At 41.6% G+C, this 18,597-nt stretch overlaps 1 protein-coding gene across 5 annotated transcripts in view; it reads right to left on the bottom strand.

The window, feature by feature from the left end:
- The window catches only part of stard13b (StAR-related lipid transfer (START) domain containing 13b), a 68,737-nt gene that overhangs the window by 30,665 nt on the left and 19,475 nt on the right, over window positions 1-18,597 (bottom strand). Inside the window, exon 1 of one of the 5 annotated variants that reach the window (XM_053872745.1) lies at window positions 2,155-2,671. The exons of the other annotated variants lie outside the window; for them this stretch is intronic. Within the exon in view, the coding sequence (XP_053728720.1) occupies window positions 2,155-2,278 (124 nt within the window). The 5' untranslated portion in view covers window positions 2,279-2,671. Of the gene's footprint in view, window positions 1-2,154; window positions 2,672-18,597 lie in introns of those variants that run through there. 5 annotated transcript variants of the gene reach the window in all.

Genomic DNA, 18,597 nt, shown 5'->3' with positions numbered 1-18,597 from the left:
TCTCTAAAACATGGTGCAAGAAGAAATACAGCAATGTAAAGTGGTTGGTTAGAATCATTCCAGCCTGATGTCTTTTTCATTGACGCAGCTTTTTAGAATCCCATTTGCAAAGTTCCCTGTTTCCCATCATGTAGTTCCAGAGCTATTAATGATTGCTACTTTCACCATTTTTTTTTGTTAAATATGCCACAATATCAGGCATTTTGGGCCAAAACACTCAATAAAAAAAAGTCAGTGAAAGGCCACAGATGTGACCTGGTCCCGTCAGCAGCAAGCAGTAGAGCCAAAGTTTGCTAACTTGGCATCTTGAAGAAGTGTAAACCATCCGTTCTCAATCATAAAGTCAAATTTGGAGGCCCACAGATCACGGAGGGCAGCCGAGTGGGATTTGGGACCTGATGTGGTTCTGCGACAGACATGTGTAATCTGCGCCGGGCAGTCCTGGCTCTGCAGTTGTTTCCTGTGGTTAGGTTTAGTGCCAGTGTGACGGAACGTTTCCACTCTTAGCTGACACGATGTTTGAAAACCCTCGGACAGTAAGACTTGGAACAAGGGTGAGAAACTAAATCTGTACTTTCGTTCATTCTTTATTCACCAATTTTCAATTCGTCAATACCAGGTTGGTGTGCTGATCAAACATGTGGGTTGCTGTTGAAATTCAAGGTCAAAAAAGACAAAATAATGAACGCTTCTCACTCCATTCTAGATGTCTTCAGTCGACATGTTAAATGAAGTCAAGATGTTTGGCACACGTCCCTGAATTATGACCTGAATGAGGGATCTCATGCTCCTTTCATGTGCCAAATATCAGAACAGAACAGCGCTGTGAAATGCCACAACTGGCAGCAAATCACAGCATGAAACACGTACAAAAACCCGCAATCTAGTGTGAAACTACACGTTAGGAGGATGGAGGGGCGGAGTGTTTTGACATATCAAGTGTAACATCTGGTATTTATTTGGAAGAATGTAGCGCTTTTGCTGAGAAAGGCTTCTGCGGTCACTCTGCCGCATCTAGTGGCGGCTCCGGGTTACTGCACCATGAGAGTTTCACCGACAGCGCATGATAAACGAGACAGTTTGACCACACTAAATTCAGAATGATTTTAAAATGTTCACATCATTAAATATTAAAACCTTTTTCCACAACCATATATTCATCAATAAAGTAAACTGACAATGTGATGTCATCTTTTATCATCATTCAACCTTCTGATACAATGTTTTTATACTGTGTTTTAAGTGCAAAGATCCAGACCTCCCTCTCCCCACAAACCCTCACTAGCTTTTCTGGAGGGCTACCAAGGTGTTGCCCGTGTAGGGGTGGATTTCTCACTTCAGATTACAGAGACAATCCTAGGCAAGCAGCCTCACATAACCTAGCACTGATGCATGAAGCCTTCATCTGTTGCTGGGCTCCATATTGATCTCCTCTCTGCTGCTGAGCCTCCAGCAGATAGTTCAGAAGAGTTGCATTAGAAGTGCATGTGTTTAAGAGGCAGCTTAAATCAACATGTTTTCTCCTCAACATAAATGCTCAATTGCCATTCAAAAAAAAAAAACAGAATTATTAACGCAGGTATTTTAGGGTGCCGCAGGGTGTGTTGGAAACCTGGGTGAATGTGCCTCATTTGCCTCAAGTGTGTAATTTTCAAAAAGGGTGAAATTGTTTTTTCCATTTTCCTAATAGTAATTTAGCCTGGCCAGGGAACACGTGGGTGGAAAAATAAAACCATGTGCAATGATCTAAAAACAGCTGAGCAACAGCGAAGCCCAAAAGTTACCAATCACCGCCACCTAGCGGCAAGAAGGCTCATTAAAACCGGTTCATATGAGTTAGAAATAGAATTTGTGTTGAAATAATAATGGAAAAAAGTGAAGCTTCATTGTTAACTTGAAATATATATCTATTCGCTCTATGTTTTGGTAAATTAACAATTTGTTTTTTCTAATTTATGGTTATGCATTGGGGAAAAAAAGTACATTAAAAAGACAATTACAGGGCAACAAGAGGGATGAATAAAATATTTAGGATCACCAGTCACCGAACACTAGCTGGTTTTTGCATTGGAACAGAAAAAGCTCCGGTGAAGGACTCCCCCTCCACAGCTGAGGTGAAGCCGGGGTGAAGCGCCTCCACCGCGGGTTACTGACCTGCCAGCCTCCGCTCTCGGACATTCCTCCAGAGTAAATCCCAGGCTTTGGACGTGGAGCTCCGCAGCTGCTCACTGAAGGACCTCCGCAGCTTCAGTTTCGCTGAGTTTCTTCTAGATGTCATCGCAGTTCCTCCACCCGGACATAATAACAACTTTACTCCTCCAGCAAGTTGGATATGTTCACTCTGCGTCCGAAAATCCCGCTTAAATTCCACCCTGTGAAAGCGCCGCCATGGTCGTTTGAAAAGTATATTCCCGTTGGTTTAGACCCTTTCAAATGCCAAAAAAAAAGTTAAATGAACGCAGCCAGGCTTCACACTTCACACCAGATGTGTGTGTGTCGATGTGTGTGTGTGAAGTTCCACGCACGACCAGCGCTTCACAGCCGTGCTGCCTTCACGTACGGTGGTAAATATGTCAACTGACAGCTGAGCAGACAGAGCAGCAGACACCATGGAACAGAACGGAAAGAGATTTAGGAAACGTAAGCCATTGCTGAAGCCCATGATTTAAACAAAAGATAACTTGAGGAACATTTCATATTCACGAGAAGCTAGTCATATTGTGATTATTATTATTATTTAAAATAATATTAATAATAGTAAAACCAATAATAGCAGTCCGGTGGTTAACTGAAGATATAAGTATGTAAAATAATAATAACAATAATAGAGAACCTCATATAATAAATAGGATTGAAAGATCAGCTCATAAATCAATATTTATATCTGAATCAAACATTATACTTACATACTAATGTAAGAAACGAATTGTGTGACGGTAAAAATCACACGTGAGTGTCAGCATCAAACGGCTGTCATGTTTAGATCCTTCAAAAAAAAAAAAAAAAAAAACAGCAATGACTATTCATTTGCTGCAAATATCTCATCTCAGTTACGTAAATATACACGGGGATTTTTCACAGTGACTTTACAGGAAGCGCATCTGTTGGTGGTTGATAAAGGAGATTGACAGATACATAAATGTTCAATTTCTGTTAGCAATATGCTACAAAACCATCTGAGCTCGGTTCAACTGATTTCTTCCTTTATAACCAACGCATGAATGTTCCTGTTCCTCATCGTGGGAGAGGAGGAACCTACACCATCTGTAAATAAAGCTGACCTACAAATATGTACAGAACACTTAAGACGGCATTAACACAATACTTTACTGACACAATACTTTAATGGTTAGAGAGATTGTTTCTGTATTTGTGAGATTATCATGTTCATGTCAGGCTAGTTTTAAATGCATAACAAACGTGTTTGTAACGTCTCTTATCTTATCGCACGAACATGCCTTGCATAACTGCACAGATGTTTATCGGCTTGTTATAGTTATTGCCACTCACTGGTTTTTGTGTAAAGGTTCTCTTTGAAGCTGATTCTTACTTGTGTGAACTCCAAAGACAAAAAGAATCATGTGAGCACTTCAAGAAACAGCCGTGCAAACTGAATTCTGCAGGCATATTTTGACCTGATGTTTGTTTCTGATCAGCCGTGGTTTTGATCATTCAGAAGCATTTCATTGAGAGAAGCTACCAGGATGAAAGTCTGATTCTGAAAACAGGAGACTGATGAGTTCTCTGACAGAATAGGGTGGAAAGCCTAGTTTGAGGGAGAGATCTGGAGGAGTTCAAGTACCTTGGGGTCTAGATCAAGCGTGATGGAAGGATGGCGTGGACCGATGCATCATCTCAACTTTGTGGATTCAGTACTGGTCTATGGATTAAGTCATCTGTGAGAGATTCAAAGCAAAACAGCTGCTCCTCCACATCAGAGAAGGCAGTTTAGCTCACTGTGGAACCTAAATACCGGAATAAAGGATGTAGTATCCCCATCAGTAGCTCCTTTTTTAACTCGAATACCCCACCAATGACGAATGAACTTGCACGTATTCGAAAACCGACGTCGGTGTTTTAACCTAAATCTCTTATTGCGATGCCGTCGGCTATTATTTTTAGGTCTGAGTAGGGTTCAGCGAGTGCTCCCCACACGTGTCAGGCTCGGTTTCCAAACGCACCATCAGATATCAAACCCAGACAAGAGTAAACACCAGAGGTTTTTTCAGAAGGACGAGGCAGCTGCAGCACGAGAGCACAGCGTCTGTCGTCATCACACCTCGATAATTTGAGGAATTTCCTTCTATTATTCTGTGCCCACTTGGACCGCGCAGGACCCTGGAGACAGGCTCCTATTATATCAGCCGGTTCGGGTCCTCGCCACCTACTAGAATTACTGATATAACATGAATGAGCCCTGAACAAACACAAAGCACTGACAGCATATGACGGCTGAGGATTGACAGCTTAGACAGACAAGAAACCTGCAGACCTAGTTAGTCACGCAGACAGTGACATGGAAATATTGGGAGGCTTCTTTTCTTTGCCTGATAGCGCAGAGAGGCAGGTACTGGCAGATGAGCCGCTCTGATATAAGGCTAGCTCAATAAAACAAACTACTTGAACCTTTTATGCCGAGTGCACTTACGCAGATTTATCTTTTAGGCTGCAAAATATGCTTGAAATACACTTTTATCGTCTTTCCAGTGAAAGTTTTTTTTTAAAAAGGCAGTATTTTTTAGTTTATGTTTCGATGTTAGCCACGTAGCAGCAGTGAAAACAGACTGTTTCATTTTGTTCACAGGCTTTAGAGGTTTGCTCTTGGTCTGATTTTGACACCAAGAACACGTCCCGCTTGGAGTTGCCAAAACACACTTGCACACACATGACTTCTCATTATCCGAAATAACAATCTGTTATTATGCACCAGGAGGGGTGCTGTTACAGCTGTAAAGCATCTGTAAACCATAGGTGTCAAACTCAAGGCTTGGGGGCCAAATCCAGCCTGACAAGTCAATTTATGTGGCCCAGAAGAGCTCAGAAACAAGTGTACACTGACATCATGTCCTATGAAGTTGATGAAGAGGGAAGGACAGTTAAGTATGTTCAAGAAGAATGCCAGTATGTTTCTTGTAGTAGTGAAGGAGTACGACTGACGTATTTTTAAACTCACCAGACATGCGAAAAATTAGCCGACAATAATGATCCACCATTATTATTAAATAGTATCTTCAGATGCAGATGACATGTATCAGAAACACGATAAAAAATAAATTTCAAAACAAAACTGGTAATCGATTTGCACAGGATGAAAATGATGCTTCTTCTTGATATAACAAACAAACAAAATAAAAACATGGCGTCGGCTAGCTAAGAATGGCTGGTGCTAAAAAGGAGCATTTGGAACCTTCAATCTATTCATGTTTGCTGCGGGTCCATATACAGTGAGTGAGATTATCAACACTGGGATTATTTACTGGAAGATTAATCTCAGAACATATTTCCTTTACCCCACATGTAAAACTAAATAAATCCAAAAGATGCTACAAGAGGTAGGAAACCCACTTTAGCAGCTCAAACCCTTGATCTTTTCTTCATGTAGGTGAGAGTTGGAAGGTAATGGACCAGTCTGTGCCTCAGGGCTTTGACAGAGAATGTCCTTTCCCCCTCTGAAATTCACAGGGAGCCAGTTTAAGAGTTTGCTGCCACCGCTTTCACTGCACAGACCTGTCATGTCACTCTTTCTCTCTCTTACCTGTATTAATAATTTAGCATAACAATATAACAATCACCGTGTTACTGTATGATACTGTCAGTTCAGCAATATATTGCAGTAAGAACCATAATTTTAAGAGGGAATATCAGTCATGCAGTACAATATTATGCGCATGAAAAGTTTATTCGTTTATTAGTATGACTTCAGTCCAGTTCAACTGAGGAATGAATCCTTATTCACCAAAAATAATTCAAGTGTGCAAAAAGAAAACATTAGTATTAAATACGTCACAAATGCAGCAGCATATCCAAGTATCTATGTGTTGAATATTGATAAAGACAGCTTAAAATATCACACAATGAAGTGTTAAGAACCAGCCAAAAACACACCATAAAGACTGGACGCTTTGACATAAAATGCATGATAATTGCTATTGTTGTCAGCTAAAACAGGTCAGGGTGAAATGCCAGACCAGTTCAGTTTAGGGCAGCAAGTTGCAGGGTGAGCAACTTGTTCCTGTGATTTTCATGGTTCTATTTAGAGCCCCGTATGTTGGCTCTGAAGTGCATCTTGGGGAACAGAAAAAAACTCTCTCTGACTCACATTTGTTGAGAAAACCTGCGGCATCTGATCCTCTTTCCAAGAGGGTCATGGGTGAGCTTGAGACTAACCCCGGCTGAGTTTGATGAAATAAATGCTAGTGGAAAGTCAAGCCAGTTTCCAGTTGTGCTTCTTTTGTTTTTGCAAATTGCTTATTTTCAGACAAAAATATTTCACTTTTCACCCCTGTCATTGTCCAGGCCTTCAGTGATGGACTTATTTCCTTACTGTTTTTGCTGCTTTCCCGTACTCCGAAAACACAAATATGTTTCTAGCTAGAACAGGGACTGGAAAAGAAAAGAGAGTATGTAAAACACAACATACAATTAAGTCAAAATATCTTCCTGGACTCGAGAATTGCATCGTCATTGTGCTGTCTCACCACAAGACTTTTTTGGCTCAAGACTACCCTCACCCTGGCCTCAGTGAAAGCGCTGAATCCTAGTTAAAGGACCACCAGGGCTGCAGGCCAAGATGGATTCCCGAACCCAGCAACCATAAAAAACCCTCCAGATTTTGGTACCAACATCACACAGATTATTTTTGTGATTCCACAGTACAGTATGTTGTGTTTGCTTTCCTTTTTTCCCCCTTGAGCTGAAGGTTAGCAGACGTAGAACCACTGGCAAATCCTTCAAACCCACTCAGGTGGAACTTCAGAACACCAACAAAATATAGTCACCAGTTCCTTGCTGCATAATATGTTCAGAAACAAAACCTCCTTGTCTGACGTCCTGATGTTCAGCTACCCAAAATAAAGGACCCAACACTGTCTAAAACCCACTAAAACAGAACCATGCTGTAAAACCAGCCAGCGCTCTTTCAAATCACTACTATTGAATGCTCAATCCGAAATCTTGAAACCACCATCCGTCATGTGGCTAATCCTCAGACTGATAGAGGCTGACATGTGGAGGTAAGAAAGATAATGGATAAGTGCAACGGATGTCAACATGTAAACATGGCGTTAGCATGGCTCCATCTATCTTCTGTCCAGGTGACTGACAGAGCCAGAGTAGACAGACAGACAATACGGGCTTGTCACCCAGAGATAGTAAAAGTGATGGAAGAAACGCAGCCGTGCATTTTTGACCTCTGCGGACATGAATCAGTGCAGAGATAAAACGCCGCGCCCCTCCTTCCCCGAAAGAGAGTCGCTCCTCTATAAAGATGAAGATTATCACAGCGAGGATCGTCGTGGCGAGACGATGACGGATCCTCTGGAGTGCTGCTTGGCAGTGGAAGTAATAGTAGATGCAACAAGAGGAAACATCAGTCAGCTTGAGAATGTTTTCCCTTCGCTGACTCAACCACTTGTTTGTTTTGGCTCGGCGGCTCGGTAAAGTGCTTGTTTTCCTGTTTCCCTGAATAACGCCGCTCACACTCACACAGCAGCCCATGATTCAGCCGCGCAACACACCGAGATAAACATGTGTTTATTAGTGCGATCTAAATTCCGTGGCACGTCAGTGTGTGTGTCGGATGTGGAATGCTGCCCTACAGCTGCGGCGGGAAATTCCCAGATGTGAGGAAACTGATTTCTCCGCCGTGATTGGGTCATGTTGTTGGCCAAGGGGTCTTACACCAGGCTCCATTGAATAGTCTGGGAGATTGCTCTTCACAGGCTAATGGAAACAAGGCCTCTGAGAGCGGGGGGCTCCCCCTTCCACCCCGCCTCAGCCCCCGAGGGCTCGTCCCAGGCATGTGCTATAAATTACCTGACCATATATTCCCAAGTTGAGTTCATTTTTCCAGAGGAGTCACACATGTGGTGTGGATCTGGATTTGGATGATGGGTTTGGAGGAGCTGATTTTAGTCCCGATCCATTAAAGTGGCGGCTAATTCTGTTTTCCTAGAGGTCTGCTCGCCGCGGCGTCACGGACTCCTCCTTCTCTCCGGCTGCTGTTTCTGTGGACCTTCCAAACACAATCAGGAATTTCAGGAGTTGAACATGAAAAGAATCTATCGCCCGCAAGTTTCTTACATAACTGTCCAACCACAGCATCCCAAGAATAGATTATAGAATCAATTGAGCATCACAGAAGTGAGCTTTCACAGGGGTCAAAGTTTGTATAAAGGGGCCCGAAGAATGAAAAACTGTCATGACAGGCGTACGTGGCTGTTGTTTCATTGAATGACAAAGCATGTAATGCTGTCAGTTCTGAATCTGCTCAGTCCAGATTGCCGGCAAAAATGCATGGGAAAAACATTTACACCCGCGGAAGGCACCTGGTTCCTATCAGAGCAGCGAGGTGCGTCCACCTTCACTCGCTTTTGGGGGCAGATGTGAAATACACTGGATGGTTTTTCAATTTGAGATCATTGTGCAGCAGATGCAATTTTAAAGAATGCAGCCAGTTAAAACAAGTGGTAGGTTTCAGACTGGATGGATTTTAGGCTCATGTGTCTTAGTTTTCCTGTGTTTTCTGTACAAGATTTGGAGGTGAATTTTCATCTGCAACCGAGTATTGAGCTGCAATAATTGTTTTTATAAGACAAAATTGGAGCCTTAATCGACTGAAGAGGCGCAAAAGTCTTTCGGCAGCAACAGTTTTCTACCCACTCTTCCAAGAAGCGTAGCTTCCTAGCTCACCACCGTCATCATTTTGGCTGGCTTGTCCAGTTCCTTCTTTTTAAAATGACCAATGATAAGTGGGAAACTGCTTGTTTATTTTGTTAAGATAAGAACTGGTGTTTAAGGTGTGTCTCAGGTGTGACTGGTACATATTAAAATACACCACTCCACATGTTCTTCAATGCTATTTCACAAATGGCTAAACATCATGTCGGTGATGCGCAGCGATGATCTTGATTCTGCTCCACCACCGATCAAGAAGGTCGTTCTCCATGCTAGAAATCTCACGTGATTACTGTAATTTCCATTGCATTATAAGCCACTACTTTTTCCTTGCGGTCCGAACCCTGTGGCTTCTAAAACATGGCTAATATATGGATTTTTACAGGCTAAAGAGCATCGTGCTGTCAAAATATTGAGCCTTGTCACATCAAACCAATGAAATCACAGGTGCAGCTTCGCCAATGGAGCCGATCTTCTGGAGGACCGGAGACGAGAAGCAGCAGCGGAGACCAGCTATGGTGTCGGAACTTCGGACACACGGGTGAAAACAGCGCATTTTGAGCGCTTGAATGTAAATAAAAGATGTGAGGAGTTCATGACTCAAGTCCAGAACATTGCTGAGTTAGTTTCATAAGTCAGTCTCAATGCGGGCCCCGTTTTAAAAACAAATTTAGAAGTGATCCTCATGCATTTTTAAGCACCACTGACCTTTCTACGGTGCAGACAGCACCACTGCACCCACATCTTATAGACTCCTACAGCTTATGTATGAACAAGGTCAATTTTCTATTTTCTTATATTCAGTGGGTGCCACAAATATTCCGGTTTGCTCTATGGGCCAGAAAATGCAGTAAGTGTCACAACAACAGGAAAACTCAGCACATATCATGTACGCATAGTAGGAAAAATGCTGTACTTCTTGACCTGTCCAGTCTATACTGACGGTTGTCTTGACTCATTTCGTCATTTCAATTTCTTTGTGCGCTTCCTGTGCTGCAGGCTCACAACAAGGTTCAACTCCAGCTTGAGTTAACCTGTGCCCGTCTGCAGTGGTGTTCATATGTTCCTGTGCTTGTGTGGCTTTTCACTCTAGTTTCCTTCGACATTCCAAAAACATACTGAGGTGAATTGGTCAATATGGTTTTCTGCGACACATTTATTTCACTCCTATAACTCTAGAACAATTTGTCCCAGTATCTTTACAGAAATACGCAGACTCAACGCAGTCGTCATCTGCTAAACTCATCAGCCGCGATAAAGTGGAAGTACAGTGCAGGTATTGTTTCCTAGCGGACACAAACATTTCGAGCTTGGCCCCTAACTTTAAAAGCCGGGGGATCCGCAAAGGATACAGGAAGTCTCGCTGCCCCTGACTGCTATTGCTCTTTGATTATCCAGCCAAATTGTTTAATCAGGTCTGAAGCCTGGAGAAAGCCGCGGTGCAACGCTGCCCGAGGACAGAGCTTCTTTTAACAGAGAGCTTTGGCTTTTTTGTCATCCTGGTACAGGTGGTAGTGCACTGCTTTTTGTGTGATCAGGGGAAGCCAGGGCCGCAGAGGAAAGACAGTTTCGATCAGGAGAGCACCCAGATTGAGGTAGACCTTTAGCCTACAAGCAACATCTGGAATCTGAGCTTGATGTGGGAACCTTCAGAGGCCAGTAACAGATTACATGTGGTTCCTGCTGAGGATGGATTTCATGGCTGGCTGTTTTTGTGTTGACTGGTGTGTGGATTGAAGCCGTTTTTGAAGATTTTAGGAGAAGATAAGATCAGATTTTGCCGCTGAACATCAACACTGAATTGTGAATGCGCTTGTGAAGACAACAAAGGAGGGTTTTCGGTTCAATTATTGAAGTGTTTGAGCACAGTGGTTCAGAGGCAGCCGCGAACAGAAGGTATGCAGTCTTGTATGTGTGTACACACCAAAGCCACTCAGGGTGAAGTTTCATATTGTTCGCTGGTCTCTTTTAGATGTGCTCCGCTTGGATCGGTTTCAAGCAAAGGGGAAGTAGAAGGGTACAAGTATGTGCACACACACAGCTGGCATGTTGACCACTCAGTCACCTCGTTCTGGTTGTAGGAATCTGAAGACGTGTGGCCCTCCCTGGCTCATTACCTCTTAAATCTGGTTTCCGCCTTTCTTTTGAATTGGCAGTTGAGTGCTGGACCAACCTGCTGGCTTTTGTGTTGCTTAAGGCACAGTCAGTCACACAGCCTCTGAGAGTCAGAGCCCTCCGCAGCCCGCTGGCGTCCAAAACATCCAGTTTACAAAAAACAGGTCTGGATTCCGAGAGGCAAGCACGGATGCTCACGGCTTATCTGAGTGGGTTGAGCTGAACAAAAATCATGCGGTGAACTGTCAAGTGTTAGGTGTGAGCTGGTGTGAAAAGGAAGTAATAGAAGGAAGTCGAGAAGAATGACAGGAATGAGGAAGAATCTGGATGGACATGGGAGGAAAATGACTTTGCTTAGATGCACAGGGTTGAGTTGAAGTTGAATGAAATAACAGAGTGCAGCTTTAACAAAAGTTTCCCTCAAAATTAGTTTTTCTTTTATGTTCTTTTATGGCTTTCACCAGTACGAATTGAGATTACATAATTTATTATCAGATATGTGGTTTGTCAATTGGATTTAACAGTAGTTTATAGTTTGAACAGCAGTGTTAGTTTGACGTGCAGAGCAGATTTTAAATGTTTGCAATTAATGTGGGGAAATTAGAAAAAGATATTAAAAATATTAATTGTGAAAATGATTTAATAAAAACAGGAGTGAAAATGTGATCATTGAACTAAATTGATCAGGAAATATATTAATAATTTAGGTATAATAGAAAAATATCCTGGCCTTTTAGAATAACAAATGAGGAAAAATCCTTTTTTAAAATGATAATCTTAACAAAAAAATGGGGAATAAATCCTTAAATCTTTCTTTGAAAAAACAGCAGATTATTGCACTAAATTAATCAGAAAATATATCAATAATTTAGGTAAAATAGAAGTAAAATACTGAAATTCCACCAAAAAAATGAGGGGAAAAACATCCTCGAATCTTACAAGAGATAAACTTTTTATTTTTAATGAATGGGTAATTAATTAAATTATTATTTAATTTATTTTATTATGAACTAAACTAATCATAAAATGTGATTACTAAGATAGAAGAAGAATTCAGGTATTTTATAGTAAAAAAAAAAAAAAAATGAGAAAAAAAATCCTTAAATCTTAATAAAATTAGGGGAAAATCCTTAAATCTTTATAAAAAAAAAAAAAACACAACAGATAATGGAACTAAAATAACCAGAAAAGATACATAATTTAGGTAAATTAGGATAAAAAAAATACTGCTATTTACAGTAAAAAAAAATAAGGGAGGACAATCCTAAAATCTCAATTTAAAAAAGGAAAAGAAAACTTCACATTGACAGTGAGCAGATCGAGTTTTTGAAGTGCATCTAATCCATCGCAGCTCTCATCACCATCGAAAAAAGCTTCTGTTCTTCTTCCTCCTCCACAACGTAAATGATCAGACAAATAAGATGATTTGTACTTGGCTGCAAATTACAGCCAAACCTGAGCCGATCTGTTGCGGATGATGAGCTCACTGAGTTTACGGGCCTTGAAGGCATCATTAAACAGCATTATGTGCTATTTAATGGCTGATAACTACAATAATTGCAATAAAAACCTTTGAAAGGATTTTCGGAGCGCCAAATCGCCTCTCAACTGTTTTCACAACCTTGACAAATGACTGTATACACAAAGAAAGGTCTCGAAATACTCGCGGCTCCTTCCCCTCTCCCTCTCGCTGTCAAACAGCCGGGCTGGCCTCTGCACTCAGGAAACCACCGCAAGTCTTTTTTTTCCAGTTTTCCATGTGTGGAATTTTTCAGGCGCTGTTCATGCCAGCAGCACCCTTTATAGTCTGAGCTGTAACTAGAAATGACGACTGGCTTGTAAATTTACCGAGTGATGTCATCGATCTGGCCCAGACCAGTCGGCGGGTTTTGATTTGAAATAACGGCGGAACTCATGAAAGTCTGATTTGTGGGACCAATGTCCAGGACGGTTGAGAGTTTAAACACAGCTCTTGATTCAAACAGTATGGTGAAATGAAATGTGCACTGCTGATATTGCACCAGTAAATGTCCGATGAAGTCATGAATCTGCTCGACATCTTCGTGTTCAGATGACAAAATGTCTTTCGGTATTTTTCTAGTCTTGAAATTCAGGGTACCATGGAATATGGCAACCAAAATTGACACGTGAATAGCCGGGTAAGAGTGAAGGCACGTCTATGCAGAGCCTTCTGTCTGTGCTCTGCCTTTATTTCGTCCGTATTTCTGCTTAGGGATACGGACCATAAGGCGCAGTACCAGTGGAAACCGTGTTGGTTTTGGAATTTGTCGTTGTCATAAACTTTTGACTTTTGACTTTGGGCTGCTCCCCTTGGTTGATATATTGGTGAACAGCAATACCAAGGTAAAGAATGCATGGACGCATTTGATCAGTGACGGCTACCAGGTACAATTTTGTACACAAAGGGAGCATCAATGGGCCTTAAGAGCATGTAGGGCTCTGGCTCTGTTGTGTATGAGGCTGGTTCCTTGGCACACCACACAATAACACCCTCTCTCAGGGTCCGGTTGCAAACAAGAGCTGATCAAGTGTTGGTGGAAAGCAAGTCAGTTATGGACACGCCATCCATGTGCCTTTATTTACAGCAACCACGTCACGTCAAATTCACTTCGAGCTACAGTTGCATGCCAAGCTCTATATACAGTATTTATTTATCTATGGAGCTGAAGCAGGTGTCAGTCTCTATTTTAATTTTTGGAAGCTAATTCCGGCATAAAGTTCCACTGCCTCAAAATACAAGAATCACTTCACTCTTTCACTTCTTCTTAAAGCACAAAAAACCATCCATGTCCAACAAATTCCCTTACAACAGCAGATTGCAGTTCACATGGGAACATCACTGTACTCGGATACTATGACACTTGCTCTACAGAGTCAAGGTGTGGGGCAACACCTATCACAGTAACACACAACACAGTGAACAGAGCACATACCAACTGTTTGGTAAAGCAACATTTTTGAAATTTTCCTGAGCTAGTAGAGAGACAAACACTGTTAGTCATGTTTAGGGCTAGAAATGGTCTGCTATTGGATCATCTGCAAAGATGAAACTAACTCCTGATGAAGAGGAGCAGAGAAGAAGAGGGGACTGCGACCAACCACATGTACATTGCAATAGTGTGAGGGAAAATGAGGAACTCATTGATGTAGGAAATTAAAAACTTAAATAACATTTTATGGTTTTCTAGAAAATGTATCCACCACAGGAACTGGTAGATTACCGTAGATTCCGGACTATAGAGCGCACCGGAATATTAGCCACACCCTCTAAATTGAAGAAAGAAAGTTGATCTTGTTCATACATAAGCTGCATAGGTCTATAACCTGTCCAGGCTAGATTCCAAGCTCACACAATTTTAGCAACACAAGGAATTTGAGTATTTCGACTAGGCTTTTGACGGCCTCTTTCCACAGCATTGTATTTTCACACATATGTTTATAATCTCTGATTTAAAAAAGCTTGCAATATCTACATGCAGCATTGGTGTTTGAATTTTTAGCCAAGTGTGGGCCGCATAACATTACTTGTGGGGACCACATTTGGGCTTGCTGCCATGATTTTAAATACAGGTAAACTGGCTGGAGACGGAGAGAACCACTAACTTCAGCCAGGTTAGCTGAGTGAACAGAAAATCTTGAGGTTTCCAGATTAGTTTCCAGACAGTTGCAGGTACTGAAATGGAGGGGGGCTATATTTCCGATAGAGAATGTATTGTTATATTTATTTCAAAAGTGAACAAATGAAGTGAAAGTAAAAACCGGGCGTTTCGGGAAAGAAAGATTGCAACTTTGAAAATAGATCACAACAGGAAGTTGGGGTTATGACAGAGCACTGATCTATCCTTGAACTGTCAGTAAAGTGCTTACAAATGGGAAGACTAATATAGCCTCACATCACGCGTACAGACCTTACACTGGTTCATTTGAAACCATGAACTTAGGAGAACTTAACACTTAACACGTCTATCCTGAAATACTGCCAATAAAACAAGCCTCGCTAAGATCAGTTGAATCGATCGTGACAAAAAAAGTTTAGTGCATAACATAAAGAAACGTTGAGATTGAAATGTTGGAAACGTTGAAAGCAAAGCACAGCTCAGACGAGTACTTTTGTATTTCCCAATTAGTTGCGAAGGACCTCCTGTGCTGGGTATTTACGGCCTCACGGACCGAGATAGACGGACGAGAAGAAAGAGCAGCTGTTGGACGTTACGGACAGCCTCTTCAAGCAGGCTGTGACCCCGGTGAGACCGGAGACTCGGACACTGAGAACAGCTGAGGGACATGCCCGGGTCAGAAAACAGATAACACCACCCCGCTGTTATGAATTCATTGTGGTGGAGATTATATAATACCCAGCGGTGGTTTCACTGCAACAGTACGAATGATTCACAGCAGTGTTTACATGATGGAACCCACGGAGAAGTCGTTTTTTTTTCATGGACACAGATGAGCGCGCTGGTCAGTTCCTCACTGTGGGAAACACGAGTAAGCAATAGGCAGTAGCACTGCAGCACAATAAAAAAAATAAGATATAATATAAAAATACATTTTTTCAGAAAGATTTTAGTAATGTCGGGCAACATGCCACTCGCCAATGTTACACAGTCCAGTTTGCTCACTGCACTTTACTGCACCTTTAAAGACGACCAGCTTCAACAGGATGTTTAGTAAGTGGACATTTGACATGTCAACAATGGCTTTGCAAGATTGAAAACACCAAAAAAAAGTGTACATTTAAGTAGATATACGTTTATGTATTAATGGGAAAATGAAGTACAATCAGTGCATTTCTACATAGGAATGTTGAAACTAACCTTCAATAAATTGTAATATAATGTCATTCCAGAAGGGGCCAAGTTACCACTGAGAATGGTGTCAAGGCAAAAAGTAGGAAAAATTAAATGCAACTTTTTTTTTCTTCTACTTCAGTACGATAAAAGTGCAATCATGCAATGGCTTCATGCTAGAAATATGATGAAATTTGATGATATATGGCCTTTGATTTTATCCAAAAATCTCACTATAAATCATAAATATTGGAAGATCTTGCAAACTATGGGTAAAACAATATGATATAAAGGCTCCTCATATAAGGTGTTTTTATGACAATATTTTTCGGTGACAAAATAGTCCAGTTTCAAAGGGGAAGTAAAGACCTAAAAACAACAACAGAATTTGAAACGTAACTCACGAAAAACATACAATATCTTTGATAGTTGTCCTAATGAGGTCCACATAAACGGAGGCTGCACATTTCCCCCCTCGGCATTTCAGGAACGAAAGATTCCAACTTTGAAAATAGATCACATCAGGAAGTTGGGGTTATGACAGAGCACTGATCCATCCTTGAACTTTCTGTCAAGTGCTTACAAATGGGAAGACTAATATAGCCTCACATCACATGTACAGACCTTACATTGGTTCATTTGAAACCATGAACTTAGAAGAACTTAACACTGTCACTCTGGAAGTATGTCTATCCTGAAATACAGCCAATAAAACAAGCCTCGCTAAGATCAGTCGAGTCGATCATGACAAAAAAAAGTTTAGTGGATAACATAAAGAAATGCCTGTTTGCATCAATAAGCCGTTGAAAGCAAAGCACAGCTCTGTCAAGCACTTTTGTATTTCCCAATTACTTGCTAAGGACCTCCTGTGCTGGGTATTTATGGCCTCGCGGACTGGTTTAGACTAGTTCCAGTTCAAGAGTGCCACCACCCTGATGTAGATGAAAAAATATTTAATGTGTGCCGTCATCTATCAGAGACCTGGAGCAGATATTCATGTAAAATGGAGTTGTGTGCAGGAATTTACTGTATATACGGGCAGAAGTGACAAGGCTCTTGTCAGTCACAGTGAGGATTGTTGACCTCAGCATTCTGGATTCTCAAAACGTTCAATGTAAACCACACAAACAAGAGGCTTTAACAAGAGTATTTGTATAGGTCAGATCAATTCAACAGCAGAGTTTAAACTTTTAGATTAGGGCAACCAGCCACATTGTTTTACTGTGTTGCTGAAAACAGCCACATCCTACAAATATGGAAGGCTGTAAGGCTCACCTCACACAGCTGGTCATGTGACTTGGCAGGAGTATAGTGGTTAAAGCACATCCCTGTGTGTCACAAGGTTGCTGGTTCATGTCCGGCGTATGTCTCTTGCGCATGTATTTTCAAAATTCATACATTTCACCGTGATCCTCCTCAAAATATCAAGCGGCGTACATACAAATGTGCACACCATTTTTTAAACTTTTTTTTTTTTATGTGGCCCATGCCACCAATAACGCGGCCCCGTTCTTCACCACCGACTTCACCACCATCAACAATGAAAAGTAGGTGAAACACATTCCATTCATTTTGTTTAGGGAATGACAAAGTGGTCATGTAAATCGTGTTAATGGGGGATCTGATGACGGTCCAAGTCTTATGACCGCGGCTCACATCGGCATTGAACGTGTGGCGAGGTTAATGTTAACATAAACATGTTTCAAGGTCAAACGCAAGTCAAAGTCTTTTTCGCCAGAACAGCTCCTACTTTTTCGTCTTATTTTCTGTATATACAATCATCTCAACAGCAACTTGACCAAAATCGCAGTCAGTTCGGCGACTCATTTGGTGAAGCATGAAACTAGTGAAAGAGCCACGGGTTGGCCAGGCCTGTTTCAGATGAATATTGAATTCAAGATCAACACCTTTCAGCCTTTAAATCCTGCATAAACACGCTGATGCTACTCAGAGCCAGAACTGTCTCCAGCCAGATTAGCAGACAAGAATCAATACGTCTGGCTTAATTAAAACTCCGAGCCCCTTCAACACTTCCCTCTCTCCAGAGCTTCCCCCTCAAAGTCATTCACACCGACGTGTGAAGGGAAGAGGGCTTAGCGTTAGTTTCCTACGAACAGAAAAAAAGGAACTCAAAAGAATTCAGAGTTTCCTTTTTGTTTTGGGTTTAATCGCTGACAGGAGATTTCCACATTGAAAGTGCATTAGCATAGCTATTCACCGCGAGGATCGGTCTAAATTCAGGGTTTCAATCCCAAGAGGAAGAACCTCCTGGCAAAACAACTTCCGTCCTATTTACCCGATGATCAGTGTAAATACTTCACCGCTGAGAAAGACTGAAGTCACACCAAAAATAATGAAGCTGACCTGTGCTGCCACAGTTACTATGTAAAGGAGGGATCATGTGCATCTGGTCTACATGTGTTTGGGGATTCAGCGACGGCATACGAATGACTCCCTCAGGAGAAACTCCGGGAGGATCCTCGGGTGAGACTTCCTCAATGAATGGTTTTCTATGTTTTCGGTTCAACTATAGCAGCCGTGTCAAACTCAGGCCTTGTCCTCATGAAAAATGTTTCCCTATCATTTTGAAATAGTCAGTTGAGAAAAAATCTGAGTCTATAAACTCACTGAAAACTATGTTGTACCGAAGTCAGGCATAAAGGTCTTGCAAACACATGAGCATGAAAGCTGTAGCGCAACACTGTATCGTAAAGATGGCCGCCTTGACAAAAAACGGCTATCGGCCTTGACTTTGTTCAAAAAACAAACAAACAAA

This window comes from Synchiropus splendidus, chromosome 8 (assembly GCF_027744825.2).
Source record: "Synchiropus splendidus isolate RoL2022-P1 chromosome 8, RoL_Sspl_1.0, whole genome shotgun sequence".
Lineage (NCBI taxonomy): Eukaryota > Metazoa > Chordata > Actinopteri > Syngnathiformes > Callionymidae > Synchiropus > Synchiropus splendidus.
Note: the sequence above shows the minus strand (reverse complement) of the source record. Positions and strands in the feature narration are given on the sequence as shown.